Here is a 15,136-nt window from a genome sequence, read left to right on the forward strand (position 1 = left end):
GAGAGATTTTGTATTCCCAGTCCCAGTTCGGAGAGCTTTATAATACTGAAAAGAGTCAAATAATAAATTCCTATGATTTTTGTACTTCCAGCCACCATATGGCCTCAGATCATCTTCCGAAACCTCATTTCATCTGAGAAAATAAACTATGGTAACCAGGTAAGGACAAAGAGGTGAGCATAAGCCTTCTCATTAGTGGAAATACTGCTTTCAGAATACACTTGACTTACTAAAGTGGCAGATATGGATGATGTGTAGCTACATCTCTTCATTTTCCCTTGATGAGTCATTGTTTGAGATATCAGTAAGTTTATGTTTTGGGACATTCTTGAGAACTTTAAACCATAGAGAGACATTGAAACAAAACTCCATTAACACAGGTAAAAGCTAGGATCTAGTCTGCAACAGAGATCATCACACAATCTACATTTCTGTAGAAAAAGGATGATTCAGATCTCATTTTTTTGTTATTATATGGTTCATATCACTTAGAGGTGCAAAAGAGGACACTATAAGAGAATGACTACTCTTTAATGTTTACAAAACACACACACAAAAGAGGCAAGCAGACAATCAAAGAAGAAAGAGGAATAAAAGCCTTACAGGTCTCTTGCAGTCCCAGCAATTTGAAATGATTTTCAATGCAGTTGCAGTTCTGAGTATGCCGTAAGTAGTACAAGACCAAATAACATGAAAAGTAATAAGGTACAGGTTTTTCTTAGGAGTATTTTCCTGAAAGTCATTGCTTAGCAGCAGGCTTTCATGTCAGAAAACTGAACTTGAGAGACAGAGATGAAAAGAGGCTATAAACTTTATATAACTTCCTTGGAAATCACTTCCCCTCACCTTCATCTTTTTTTGATCTTGTAAGCAATATTCTGAATTTCCCATTACTTTTTCTCCATTTGCTTTTTAACTCATATAACTCATATAACTCATATACCTGATTTCTCTATGCCTTAAATAATATGCATGGTGTTCCTCACTAATTTTCTTCTCATCTAAATAATGAAAAATACATGCTTTTTTCTTTTTGTGGCATCAAATGTTTTCATTGCTCCTTAACCTTTTGAAGGAATGAATATCTATCAGTTCTTACAGATAGAAAGATATGTAGGAGACTGCCTCTTTTTACTTTTGTGTTTAAAAGCTTAATGGAACAATTCTCTGTTTGTTTAATTTCAGGCCGTTAAGTTCTACATAGAACTCACCTATCAGTCATAGAAAGCAACATGAAAGTGACCTTATATACATATAAATAAAATTTCTTTATTTATGTATGTATTTGACCTCAGTAAATTGTTCCAGTGCTCTGGGATTGGTACGCAAGAAATTGTTCCAAGTTGTCCAATAAATATTCCCTTCCTCATTCCACAAGTACCTACTTGAAAACTTGGCACAATTACTCTCAGGCTAAACTGCATCTACCCTTTTTTTTTTTCACTTTTCCTTTGAAAATGTTTTTTGAGACTTTTGTTCATTCTTTCTGAATGCTCAGAAATTTATCTTGGTGTTTAACATCCATTTAGATTTTTTTGTCTAATCCTATTACCTACCATGAACAGCCACCTCCTGCCTCTGACTTAGCATCATTACTGAATATAGTAAGGATGTTATTCATACTATCATCCAGATCATTAATTGACAGATGTAGTAATAAGAAATCCAGAATAAATATCTGATGAATACTACTCAGTACACACCTGTATTTTAAAAGCAAACCATCGAAAATAACTGAAACCAAATTCCTAGAAGTGGATCATATACCCCTACTTTGCTCGTAAGAATACCATACACAATATCAGAAGTCTGGGTTCAAAATGTGTCCTCCCTGCCTGCTAGCACCTGTGGGCTGTTATCAGGTATCATTTCCAACGTGTATTTGCATTCACTGCATGAAATGTGATGCTGAAAGTTTGTTTATAGAGATCAAAAGAGCTTAGTCTGAACAGAAAACCAGTTCATACTATGACATGACTTCTTCAGCACTATGTAAATGCATAAACATGAACAAAACCCAAACCAGCCTTGGAACTCAAATTTAGAATAAACAAAAGATGTTGAATACTATATTGGTATTTATACTGTCATGTATTCTTACTCTTGCTTAATTAACGTAACACTTTAGGACAGATTTTTTTCTAGTTTTTCTTCTTAGAAGGAGAGAATGAACTGCTTCCTTTCTGCAGGAAAAGACATTCTTTATGGCCTGTTACATTTGTTATTGTTTTGGAGGCAAATATCAAACCCCATTTCTAATGATTATACAGAATGGACATCACATTCTCTGGGCAAGGCTGCCTGTAAAGACTTCTGCAGCATCAGCTGCACAGACCTCAGTACTTGGGTCTGTTCGTCACAGACTTTCCTGCTCCACTCATCTTGCACAAAAACCAGGACAGTGCTCAAATGTGTTCTTACACAAACAGCAGGAAGTGTTTCCTCACATGTACTTGGGGAGGAGATACTGCTTTGCTGACAGAAATAGACTTTGAATATAGCAGTCACAGGAAACAGTGATACAGCAAAATAGAACTTAAGATTATGCAAACTATTTAAAGGAAACACCGAACCTGGCATGGAAATACAGAGCTTTTTTGTTCTGTGTTAGCGAGCACTAAGTAAAATGTCAAACCTACCTTGTACGTCAAAGCAGATTTTCTATACAGAAGGCATGACAACCACAGAAAAAGTCAATGAGCCTGGATCTGCTAGAAAGAGTGGCAAGTTCTGAGTGTCTGCTATAAAACAGATGTTGGAGATCAATGTCTTGAAATACTCACTGATTAACAAAATCAGGTTTTGACAGCTAAATCTCACCTTTTTACTTTTAGATCTCAACTTCCTGGAAAGAAAATAAGAAATAGCAAAAATATACTGAGAAAATAGTTGTGAAAACTGACATTCTGAAGTTGAACTGTTTTCTGTTAAGTAGTGGCCTTCTCTTCTTTTAATGAAAAAAAAGGCTGTACCTTCTTGTGCAAAGAAAGAACTGGACTTGGATAACCATTAGGTTTAGACAGCAGTTGAACATGCTCTTAATTGTCATCAAAGTTTGTAAGATGTGAGCTTGGCTTTATTCTAAGAATGAATTTCAAGCTGCTTCCTGTGGCCTCCTGTCAGGACTTTGCAGACTTTACTCTTCTAAAAAATATACATATTTGTGGAAGAATCTGATAAAATACTTCTTTCTGAAAAAAAGTAATCACTCTTAAGGTAGCCCAGGTCTTTCTCTTGTGCAGAAACCACATATCTGGTATCGATGTTGTTCCTATTCCATTGTAGGTTTAGGAAAACTAATAAATGAATGAAGTAAGAAAAAGAATTGAGTAAGAAAAGCAATGCTGTAGATGTGCACAGTTTAAATGAATAACTTTAGCAGCCTGAAGAGTGCTATTTTTTTTTGTAAGAGTAAATAAGATAAATTCTTAAATTTTTAATTTTCCAAAAGCATAAAAAAATCACACTTCATTAAGAAAGTTAAAAAATTAAGCTGAGCATCTAAAGAAAAAATACAAGAAACTACTCCTCACTTTATAACTCACCTATGCCTTAGTCTAAAATAGAGTGACAGTGAATGCTTTCAATATAACGGCAAATTGGCCATTAGCAGTAGGAAATAATTGAGGGTTGATAGTTCTCTTTTATATACACAGTGCTTCAGAACATTAGCAAATCATTTATGGAACAAAATAATCCTGCCTATCATGAGTACACAACAGATGACAGTATATTTGCAAGCGTATTGTAGATACACATATAATCAAGTACCAGAACATACTAATTGAAAAGTACCCTTTCAAAATTATTTCCTGAGATTTCTAATATGTCTTTCCTTTGGTATTCAGTGCTGCTTCTGTACACATTGTTTTTCTTCCTCTCTCATCACTAAATAAAGGATAGAAGTAGATACAAGTTTCCTTATGCCTTGCAGGTACTGAAAGATAACGTTCAAAACAACTATGCAAATCTGTTGAATGACTGCTGATCATAACCACGCTTGAAACAACTGAACTCACCCCAAAGAACACGTATATTATGTAAATTTGGTTCCCTCCTTCCTCCATCTTTAAGAACCTGCCATCATCCCAGAAGTGACAACCTCACTGCCTGTCTGCTGCCCCTCACTCCATGCTCTCAGGAGTGAGAGGAAGACAACTTTGCCATTCTCCTTCACTCTTCAGTTTGGTGCTTGACTTTCAAGAAGCAGAGACTACCTTCCTGGGATAATTTCAAAAGTTATTGGTCTTAAACTTAGAGATTTATCACAAGGTATGGGGAAAAAGCTGTACACTGAACAGAGTTTTGACCTAAGCTCTTTCCTGCTAAAGACTAATATATATGAGTATATATCGATATATGGCTCCTGAAAATTATGCCTTTTTGAATGTCTTGTGGAGCAGAGATTTCCCTCAGGCATTAATAGAACTGTTCAGAAAACAGCCATTATTGTGTTCCTCAGAACGTATCTCAGCATGGTGATTTGTGCACATAAGAATGGAACAGGGTCCTGCAGATTACAGGATAAGAAAGCTTTCTCAATCCAGTGGCAGGGAGATGGGGAAAGCAGTTCGCTGAAACAGTTTTACGTTAAAAGAATTTTAGATGTTTACAGCACAAAATAGCATTTGTTACGTCTGTTGCTGGCAGGAGCTTGTAAATCTAAGTACAGTGAGAGAGCTCTTAGCCAAAAGCTTGTTTTCTTTACTGTTTTAGCACAAGATCAAAGCATATAAACAAACACAGTATTTTGGGTTTGTGTTCTGGTTGTATTTAGGCTACCAGCACTTTTCCTTCTAAGTCAAATACTCGGAAAGTGCTTGCCTGGAATAGAAGCCTGATGAAACAATTTAAATAAAAATGTTTCTGAAAAAATATTCACTTTGCATAAAATCCTGAAATACCACGGCATACATATTTTAAGAAAGAATTCCCATTTTTTTATTGCTGAGCTCCAAAATATTTCTTTAAGAAATCATTTCCCAAGCAACACAAGATTTTGGCTTTTTAAAAAATGCAGTATCTTGAGTCTTCTGAGAAACTGGCTTCAGCTTTTGGCTTTCTTGAAAGAATTATTATTTTTGCCTTTTTAGTCTTCAGTCTTTTATTCTGAAAGCTCAAGTGGATCATCTTAATTCTAAGAAGTAGCACTGAAACAATGGTTATATGTGCTTTTCCAGTTATATAATAAGATCTACCTAGAGCCTTTGCCAATCTAGAATTAATGAATTATAGAGTAGTTTGGGTTGGAAGGGACCTTAAAGATCATCCAGTTCCAACCCCCCTACCATGGGCAGGGACACCTCCCACTAGATCAGGCTGCCCAAGGCCACATCCAACCTGGCTGGGATAATCTTGCAAGAAACCAAAATTTTATCAAAGTAATTGCTATTACTATAAAACCTATACTTATGTATAGCTTTAAACAAGATATTACATAAAGTCAAGTAGTTCAAAGGATTTTCTTTTTTTAGAACTAGGATATTTTATTTTTGGATAAAAATATTTTGAAACACTTAATATATTCTTCTAAGCATCAAAACATGACTTGATATGTAATTAACAGCCTCCTAAATCATCACTAGACAATAACACTATCTAGATGTTTCCTTCTTTTGCCTTTAAGAAACCAACCTTGACACGACCCATAAAAAATAGTTACCCAAATCATGTCACTGGAGAGGGAGTGAAATTAGCATTCTATTTTTGTGTTTTATCTAAAGCAACACAAGGAATTACAGACTGAAACAGAAAGAACTTCCAGATATGAATGTATGTTTGTGCATATATTGGCTAAACTATGCTAACATTGACAGTGTCCTCTTTTATTATTAGATTTTTTTTTACTTTATCTTTTATAATACTTAGGTTTTGCATTTGTTTTTCCATTCATATATTTTTTCTTCTTTGTAATGCACAATGTAATGTTTGTTACAGAAGGGAAAATAATTTTAGAGTAAGGGACATATTTTCTTTGGGCTTAAAGATACAGACACCTAGGGAAATTGATGGCATCTGAGAACCTCCTGGTAAACAGACAAGCTGTCTGTCAAAGTATACTAAGATACTTTTTTGAATATTATTCTGGTCTGATATAAAATGTATGGTTTTGGAACAAACTCTCTCTGTTTAATTAGTCTTCATAAGACATTTTATCCATAAAAAAAACCTTTAATTATTTCATTTGTTGTGAAGATGCCACATTTGTGCTCAGGGGTAAGTTACTATGTGGGATGGGTTTTATCACACAAAAGGTGTCAGGAAAACATTTCACACTAGGCAGAGTCCTGATGTAAATTTGGACCTTTGGGATAATTTATTATGATGGAATTCTAAAACATCGCTGTCTGATCCAAGCTTGTGGGCACAAAAAGCAAAGCCCTGTGCTTCAAAGAGATGTTCAAATAGAAAACAGCCTATTTGAGTTTTGTTTTCTGTAGCAGTTACATCTGCTACAGATAAACAATTTTTTTCCCAGCAAATGTTATCATAACCAGAGATTATAACATTGAAATGCATCGAGCATATAACCTGGTTCAGCTTTCTCTTCCTTAAAGGCTGCAATGAACTGCAAGGACAATTTTGCGTTTGAAATTATTTGTAGCCAAAATTGCTATTGCTTGATTATTGGTGGATAAGTCAAGTATTTTGGTAACTAAATGATGTTAGCTCTGATATCTAGGAGCACTGAAAAACCTGACTTGGATTTTGTGTGCTCCACTGACTGTATTTGAGGCTGAAAGCTCCAGCTCTTGGTTGGTACCTAAATGTCAATTGCACATATCTGAAAATAAAAGGAAATGAAAAGTTTCTGAAATGAGAAGTTGATCATAAAATGATGATATCACTTTTAACATGCAAAACAATCTACACAATCTTCAGTGTATGCTTGTCAATCAAAACACATCGATATCCAATTAACAACATGAATATAAGATGCAGCTAATAGAATACCCACAACATTACCAACATGCTGCAAGTCTGTACATCTTCATGAACTCTATGCGGTCAAGAATTAGTGTAGCAGTCCCTAACTCCATTTGACATGCTCTCTACGTCATGAGAAGCCTGGAAAGAACTCTTAAGATATAAGACCAGCAGGTTTTTCTTCTATTGCAGACCTTTTGCCTCTCTCAACAAGAATAATGACCTGAACTTCTGGAGTGAAACTCCATAACAATTTTGTCCAGGAACTATTTTCAGATGAGAAGGGTGTGAAACATTTTGCTATGGGACAAATTTCAGTAAATAAAATGCAGTGTAAAGCCCTGTTCCCTACATTATAGCAGCCACATTTGCTGTAACTAAGACAATAAACATTTGTATAGTTCAGATTCTTAGCTACAAACAATGTTGATTTCCTCATCAAGCTATACACAGCATGGTTAATCTTCAACAGAATGTTTTGATGACTGATGAGAGCGTTTAGAGCAATAAAATCACAGAAGTGTCATGTTCACAGGTAACAAAGTGAACCACGAGCAAACATTGATATTTGAATATGCATACATACATACATACATACATACATATATACACTGAGAGAGAGAGAGAGAGATGCAGGAAGAGCATTTGTAATGTTTTATAGCTTTTTATCATGGAAGTGGCTACACTCCACAAGTTGGTGAAGTGATGTAATTAATAAGAACACTGACCTGAAATATTAAGAACCAGGTTCATAAGTTGTCACTTTGTTTGGAAACAGTGATAAAAAGACAGTGACAGTTTGAGATATATGCTCAAACTACCACACAACTGTCCAGAGGCAAAATTAATTTCATTCAGCTAACAATATTGATCCATCACTTACTGTCATACTTAAATATACCGTGTTTGGAGAGAAAAAAAATTAGCTTCATAGCTGAAGGCTGGATCTAAGGATTTTGAGAATCTGGGACAGCAACTACTGCAACTATCTATTTTTGATGCATACATTTCATTCTGCATTTGGACATTGGATATCACCAGATTGGCCTGGGTACTGGCAGGTTTGAGCAGGAGCCAAGCGTCAAACTTGGTTCAGACCACGCTCAGTCCAGAGGGAAGTTTTGATACATTCATTCTATTAGGTGCATTTAATTTTCTCTCAATTTAAGTGTTCATTAGAAGGATTATTTCTCTATTTCTCCCTTGGGTTTTAGAAGACAGGCTTTGGACTGAAGCAGTATTAAGTCACATCTCTCAGTTCCTGGTGATTATGCTTGCACATCAATCTCCCAGTTTATAAACGGTACTGGGGAGGCTTGATACTGTCTATATTCACTTTGGGTTTGGGCAGAAAAAATTGAAGAGATAAAAAAATCTATTATTGTAAATTATGGTATAAGTACCTATTTTATACTGAAGTGCTCTTACTTTGGGAAATCATGAGATTCTCTGAATTTTTTAGTTCACTAGTGTCTCCTAAATTGCATTTTTGGACAATGAGGCTTTGGATTCTCGTTTCAAAATTTGTCAAGGTCCAGCTTTTATAGCAGTCTAGTGTTTCCCCTCTGGCCAGGAAACACTTCCTGTGTCTATGGAGCTTGAGTTTATTAGGGGGAGGGGAGATAAAAACCTTGCATATTCCCCCTAATCCTATCACACAATAAATCACCTCATTCATACTGACTCCACCAATGCTGATTTACCCATTTCCTGGGTTACTTAGCAACAACCATCCCTCCCTTTTCCACACCCCCATCCATCCTTTCGTTTTTTATTTCCTTTTGCAATCACGATTTCCAGGCTGTTTAGAAAAATGAAGATGCTCAGCAGCATAGGGCAAGCTTTTCTTTCCAACCTCCTTTTTTATGCCTGCCAAATCCTTCTCGCCTCTAAAATGAAAATCCAGGCTGCTTGCATATGTGTAATCAAAGGTTAAAAAGCACCCCAGCTGACACCACGCATGTGTTAATCTGTGCTGCAGCAGAGTGCATCATTTCCACTTTGACCTCAGAGTTAATCTGCATTCAGGCAGAAGCTCCATTGCTTTATTCTTTGTTGTGTTTTGTTTTGGGTTTTTTGGGGGTTTTTTTTTGGTTGTTTTTTTTTATCTTCCCTCTCAGCTACTCCTTCTATTGTTTTATTGCATTTTGTTGCACGTATGTGAGAGGCTCTGTAAATGTGTGCATGTCTATGTGTTTATTCTTTCCTTGATTGTTTTTATTCTGTGAGCGTATATGGTTTTGCTTTTTTTTTTTTTTCTTTTCTCCCAATTATATTATTCCCCTAGATTTGGAAGCTGCTGCCTCCTGCCTGAGCTGACGTTTTCTGATTATATCTGCAAAGGGCTTGTGCAGATCTAATTTCTGTCCCTCTGCATATTAATTCCCGCAGCTGGGCGCAATGTATCATCCCACTGACGGGACCTCATAGGGAGGGGGGGAGAATCACTACCAAAAAAATTTAAAGAAGGGGACGGATCCATCTGCAAGCAAGAGGAAAGGGGAAAAAACCTAAGGGGGGTGGGGGGGAGTAAAGGAGATGATTCCGCCAAATCCAACAAGCCTGGGGAGCACTGCATTCTTGAATCCTGCATTTTCTCTCAAAATGATGGTGTGGGCACTTCTGTTCCTCTCTCTCATCCAGTGGTAAGATGTGCTTTCTGATTCTGCTTGGGGGGGTGGGGGGAGGGAGGGCTGGGGGTGAAGAATCTGTTTGCAAATTTGCGGAGCTGCGTTGGGAATGCTTGAAGGTTTGGATAGTGGCATTGCATTCATCTATCTGCCAGCAGCTGAGATTTTACAATGTTTTATTTCTCATACAATCGTTGTTGCTCTGAAATGGACAGAGAGGGTAAGCAGCGGGTGTGTGTGATGGTGGCACACGCTGGGTGTTACATGGAATTGGATGGCATATTAATGAAGCCTTTTATCTCTGAATTATTGTTTGCCATAGTGCAGTGGAGTTTTAATGCAGCTGTGCTTTGGGGGCAGAATATCAGTGCATTGGTGCTTGTTTTCACCTAAGCAGCCACATCATGGCTGTGCCTGGGCTGTGTGCGGGGATGCGCTGTGTACGGGGATGCGCTGTGTGCTTGTTCCCTCGGGAAGGAGCCAGCGCAGGGATGTAGGACCAAGGACAGGGATGCAGATCTCAGAGCATCCTCCGAGGCGGGCAGAGATCAGCTGCCGGCATCTTCCACTCACTGGAATGCTTTAATGCTGATGGAACAAGCCATAGAACATAGCACTGTTCCTGATCCTGCGGGATGAGTTTTTACAGTGGCATTTACCTCCCCGCACCGACGCACGCACTGTCTGAAGGCAGCCTGCGCGTGCTGCCTATGGGTATTGTGTCCTCAAACGGGAAGAAGTGAAAATCTTAACAGCAGAGGAGTTCCTATGTGGCTAAATGGAAAGTGGAGGGCAGTGTGAGGATTGCTGCAGTGCCAAGCATTACTCTGTGATCAGACATTCTTGCAAAAATGTGTGGACTGTGCATTTAACAGGTTAGGTGAGAAAGCAGCACTGCATAGCAAAACACCTGGCCTTTCAAGTGGTAATGGGCTCCTCACACTGCACAAGCTGGGTTGCCGTTGATATAGTAGAGAAGTTAATGCCCACTCTGTCTTCTGCTATTAATGCTGTATTTATACGAGCTCCTCATTCAGATTTACCCTTTTTCTTCTCCCCTCCTTTTACCTAGATACCGTACTAAAATATGCTTTTTTGTTTGCTTGCTTAAGAAAAAACAGACTTGGTAGCTACAGTGGTGGGATTTTAGTTCTAAGTAAATTAAAAGGCCAAAATTATCAGCCAAATAAATTAAAAGTTGCTGGGGTTTAGAGTAACTTTCATCACACACACAAAAAGGGCTTTGTGAAGAATTCCTGTAAAAAGAAACTTAAAATGGTCAAAAATTGAATAGAAAGTGGAAAAAACTTGATGAGCCTACCATGAAGGATACTTTGTTAGGTGCAAGGTATATCTGATTCTTTCCAAATCACTCATGATTACATGTACATTGTGAGTACAGCAATGGAAAATAAGCTTTTAAAGGATTTCATGAGCAAAGTCCCAAATTATTTTGACATAAAACTTCCACTAAAATAAACCCAGTTATTTATTTTATACACTTCCTTCTTTTCACTCATCTTTCAGAATAATATAGCATGAGAGGAATTCTGCCAAAATTAGTTCATAAGCTTTTAAAGGAACTCTTCATGATGCAAATTAAAGTTTTAGCTCAACAAAAGTTTTGGCTTTCTGTTCACAGCTGTCTGATAGGCAAGATGGTTTCCTCTGACCTCTTCCTTACCTCCTAATTTTAAAGAATAACTAAAAGGCAGAGAAGCAATATTAAAAAGCTACAAGTAAAGAGGAAAATTTTCTTTAGTGCTTTATGAAAATATTTTAAAAGAATCAGCATACAAATATAATTTTAATTCTAATATCCAGAACACTTTTCTCCTGTTGTGGAGGAAACCTTGCTATCAGTTTTGGAAACTCATGGGCCAAGACAGAGTTACAAAAGTTGAACTCAGGTACCATTTATATGTAACAAGGATGAACTTTATTCTTTGTTAAAAATTCATCAAACACTTTAGAAGAAGGTTAATATTATGTGTTGCTTGTCTTGGACACTGAAATTCTTAAAGGCCAATACATATGCCCTTCATCTTATGCGTGTGAATAAATGTGTTGACATCAGAATACGCACAAAAGTTTAAGTATTTCTAGAATCTGGTGAAAGTCATTAAACACACAAGAATCAATTACTAATATTGTGCCAAAGGTTTTCCCTTGTTGATACAAAACATTTCTGTATAGAGAAATTAATTGTTGCACAATTGTTGATATTTAAAAGATTAGAGAAAGAAGAGGAAAGTTAAAGGCATCGTTCAGGTGTTAATGGAAGTAGCTAAAATTCTGGCATTGACTGCAGCAAATCATGATATGAATGAATTCAAAACAAATGTCATATTACAGTACTTTACCTGTATAATTATTTTATGTATTAGTTTTATTACGCGTATGGAGCACATCCTTACAATTGTGCACACTGAAGTTTTAGGGACTGATTTCTTCCAATTAATTTCTTGACTTTCATAACTGTACTGCAAACTTCTTGCATAAATTTTCCCCATCATCTTATTACTCGGACCAGTCCATCATATTGACCGAAGCTGTGTTTCAGTGAAAATAAGTCAACCCAACTCAATTTTTTGGAAACAGTGTATCAAATCTCTGGGTTTAGAAATACTTCAAAATGTAAATAAAATAGTTTAAGCTTTGCCCACCTCAGTATTGGGTTTAATTGGAACTAATTATTTGATTACGTTTACTGAACATATAATAGGTTATTAGCACGTTGTGTGTAATAGAGCTCACTCACCAGCAAAGTTTCAAAAACAGATTTATAGCTACACTCTGCATACTATTTACATACAGTTTGTAGTAGTTATTTTTGCATAGCTCTTTTATTTAACAAATTGTTGGCAAAATCACATAAACATAGTGCAAAGTAATGTGCAGATATGAAATGCTGGACAGTAATTAGTTTATATTTTTCACTAGTTAGTGACCAAGTAGTGTCGTGGCAATGTTTCTATGCTGCAGCTAGATAGCTAAAACTGAAAACTGTCAAGACTGATCAGAAAAAAGAATAAATAAATCAGTCATTTCAGCACCAAAATAGTTTGGTGCATATGTGAATATACGTATTTTTACCAGCAAGTTTCTGAACTTAGGAGTAAATAAAATGGTTTTGTACTTGCAAAACACTAGCTGTGTCAGCTGTATTCTTGCTCTGTGTGACAAGTGATAAAATAGCAATGATTAAAAGAGGTATGAATGTCCCTGAGCTGAACAATCATTTAAAATTACTGTAAAGGTTGTTAAGATCAGTTTGGTATTAATCCTGCACCTGTAGCTATTCAAACATTAGCTTCCAATAGTGCAGGACCTGCACTCTACTCGAACAATTCAGGAGTAGCAAGAAGGGTGCCATTGCCTTGGAGTATTTCATAGCCACACTGCATTCCTGACTGCCATCAGCTGTAATGCTGGTATATAAACTTGGAACAACTATTACTGTAATACAAATACTACCACATCCACTGATCGAAAGTAGACTTGAACAATTGAATAAAACTTTTTCCAACCTTAATGGTTCTATGAATCTATGACTGTAAGACCTAGCCCCAATCCTTGGACAAAAATTCATGTATTCCAAAATACTCTAATGAATATGCAAAGTGCTGTTGCAAAAGTCTTTCAGAAAGTCTGAATCCTTGAAAAACTGAAAAATGAAACTTGGTAATAAAAAAAATATATACTAAATACAATAAAAATAACTTAGGAAATGAATCTACTCTTTTCATAGAATCATAGAATCATAGAATCATAGAATAACCAGGTTGGAAGAGACCCACTGGATCATCGAGTCCAACCATTCCTATCAAACACTAAACCATGCCCCTTAGCACCTCGTCCACCCGTGCCTTAAACACCTCCAGGGAAGGTGAATCAACCACCTCCCTGGGCAGCCTGTTCCAGTGCCCAATGACCCTTTCTGTGAAAAATCTTTTCCTAACGTCCAGCCTAAACCTCCCCTGGCAGAGCCTGAGGCCATTCCCTCTTGTCCTGTCCCCTGTCACTTGGGAGAAGAGGCCAGCTCCCTCCTCTCTACAACGTCCTTTCAGGTAGTTGTAGAGAGCAATGAGGTCTCCCCTCAGCCTCCTCTTCTCCAGGCTAAACAACCCGAGCTCTCTCAGCCACTCCTCATAAGTCTTTCTCATATGATTCACGTTATGTCTTTTCGTGGCCATTCAGATAATGCTTTTGAGTCTTAAGTTTAAATTGTTCTTAATTAATGCATATCTGGAAAAAATATCTTATTGATTTGGATTGTGCATAGTTTTCCTCTTTATGCTACATTTGCTCTGTAGCCATGGGTCAAGAACTTCTGTAACAGTTACACAAAAATTTAAAAGGGAAGAAGAATCTGATAGGAGTGAACATATGAAGGAAAAAGAAGGAAACATCTGGTCAAAGGAAACTTATTCCAAATCCCAGTCCCAGTACAATTAAATTCGTACTTACTTTAGTAATGACCATCACTTTCTCCAAGAAAGAACTGAATTGTGAATTGAAACCATGAATTAGCAAAGTATTAGATAAAGCGTTATACACAGGCGAGCAACAACAGATGCACATGCTTATAGGAAGGCTGATTTTTTTTCATATTCCCTCTCTTATGCCTGCTTAGAGTATATCTGTACTGATTGGTACAGTTCCTCATAGAGTTACATTCAAGTAAGCTCCAAAGCAGTTTTAAGGTCAATACCTCTGACTGGCACCGTCCTGCAATGTGGAGATGCACTAACTCAGTTGAAGTGAGTTTGGTATCCTGTAGCCTTTCTCTTGTTGTGCTCAGCCCCTCCAGCTATAAAAGTTCTATAAGATCCAAGATACAAAGATTCTATTAGGGTGAATGTGATTTTTTTTTTTAAACAATCAGCAGAATAACTAGCATGTAGTGTGATTCTCTGCTTCATTGAAACAGTTTGAATCGCGGCTTTACAAACTATTGTACCTGCAGTCCTACTCACAATCCTGTGCAAATAAAGAAGTAGATGATTTGAGAATGGCAGTGAAGAATATAGTAGCTGGGAGCTTCTTTAATATGAATTCAAGGTTATTAAATATACACATAAAAAATAATTGACAAAGGGATGACAGAACCGAAGGGTTTGGGGTTTTTTTTGTAATGTTTCTTAGCCTATATAGTGTTGTATTTTTTTATAAACATTTACTGTAATATAAATTCCCTTTAATACAGATAGTAAGGTTTGATTGTTCATTTTCCCAGTTATGTCTACTAAGAAATCAACAACCTAACCTACACCTAATGTTGAAAATCTCAGCAGTTTTAGGAATCTCCTCACATGCCAGGCCTAGTTTTACCCTGTCTGTAATTTGTGACCCACAGAAGTCAGTTTGTTGCTGAGGGAAAGCGAGGACACATGCAGAATAAATTCTTACAGGTAGTTATGTGTTCATAACTAAGAACTAGGAAATAACTCAAAGTTAAATTATAACTCAGTAAGAATCTTCAAGAAGTGTTTCTTACACTAACAATTCTTCTACTTTTTGCAGAAAGGTCTCAGCCTACATTCCAGCTAAGTTGTTCTCAACACCTCTGAACACTT

At 36.8% G+C, this 15,136-nt stretch overlaps 1 protein-coding gene across 2 annotated transcripts in view; it reads left to right on the forward strand.

Annotated features, from left to right (window-relative positions):
* Nucleotides 1–9,448: 9,448 nt before the first annotated feature.
* Nucleotides 9,449–15,136, forward strand: part of GABRG2 (gamma-aminobutyric acid type A receptor subunit gamma2) — a 60,996-nt gene continuing 55,308 nt past the window's right edge. For both annotated transcript variants that reach the window (XM_069869049.1, XM_069869050.1), the window contains exon 1: nt 9,449–9,572. In XM_069869049.1, the coding sequence (XP_069725150.1) occupies nt 9,466–9,572 (107 nt within the window). In that variant the 5' untranslated portion in view covers nt 9,449–9,465. The remainder of the gene's footprint in view (nt 9,573–15,136) is intronic.

The sequence above is a fragment of the Phaenicophaeus curvirostris genome, chromosome 15 (genome assembly GCF_032191515.1).
Source record: "Phaenicophaeus curvirostris isolate KB17595 chromosome 15, BPBGC_Pcur_1.0, whole genome shotgun sequence".
NCBI lineage: Eukaryota > Metazoa > Chordata > Aves > Cuculiformes > Cuculidae > Phaenicophaeus > Phaenicophaeus curvirostris.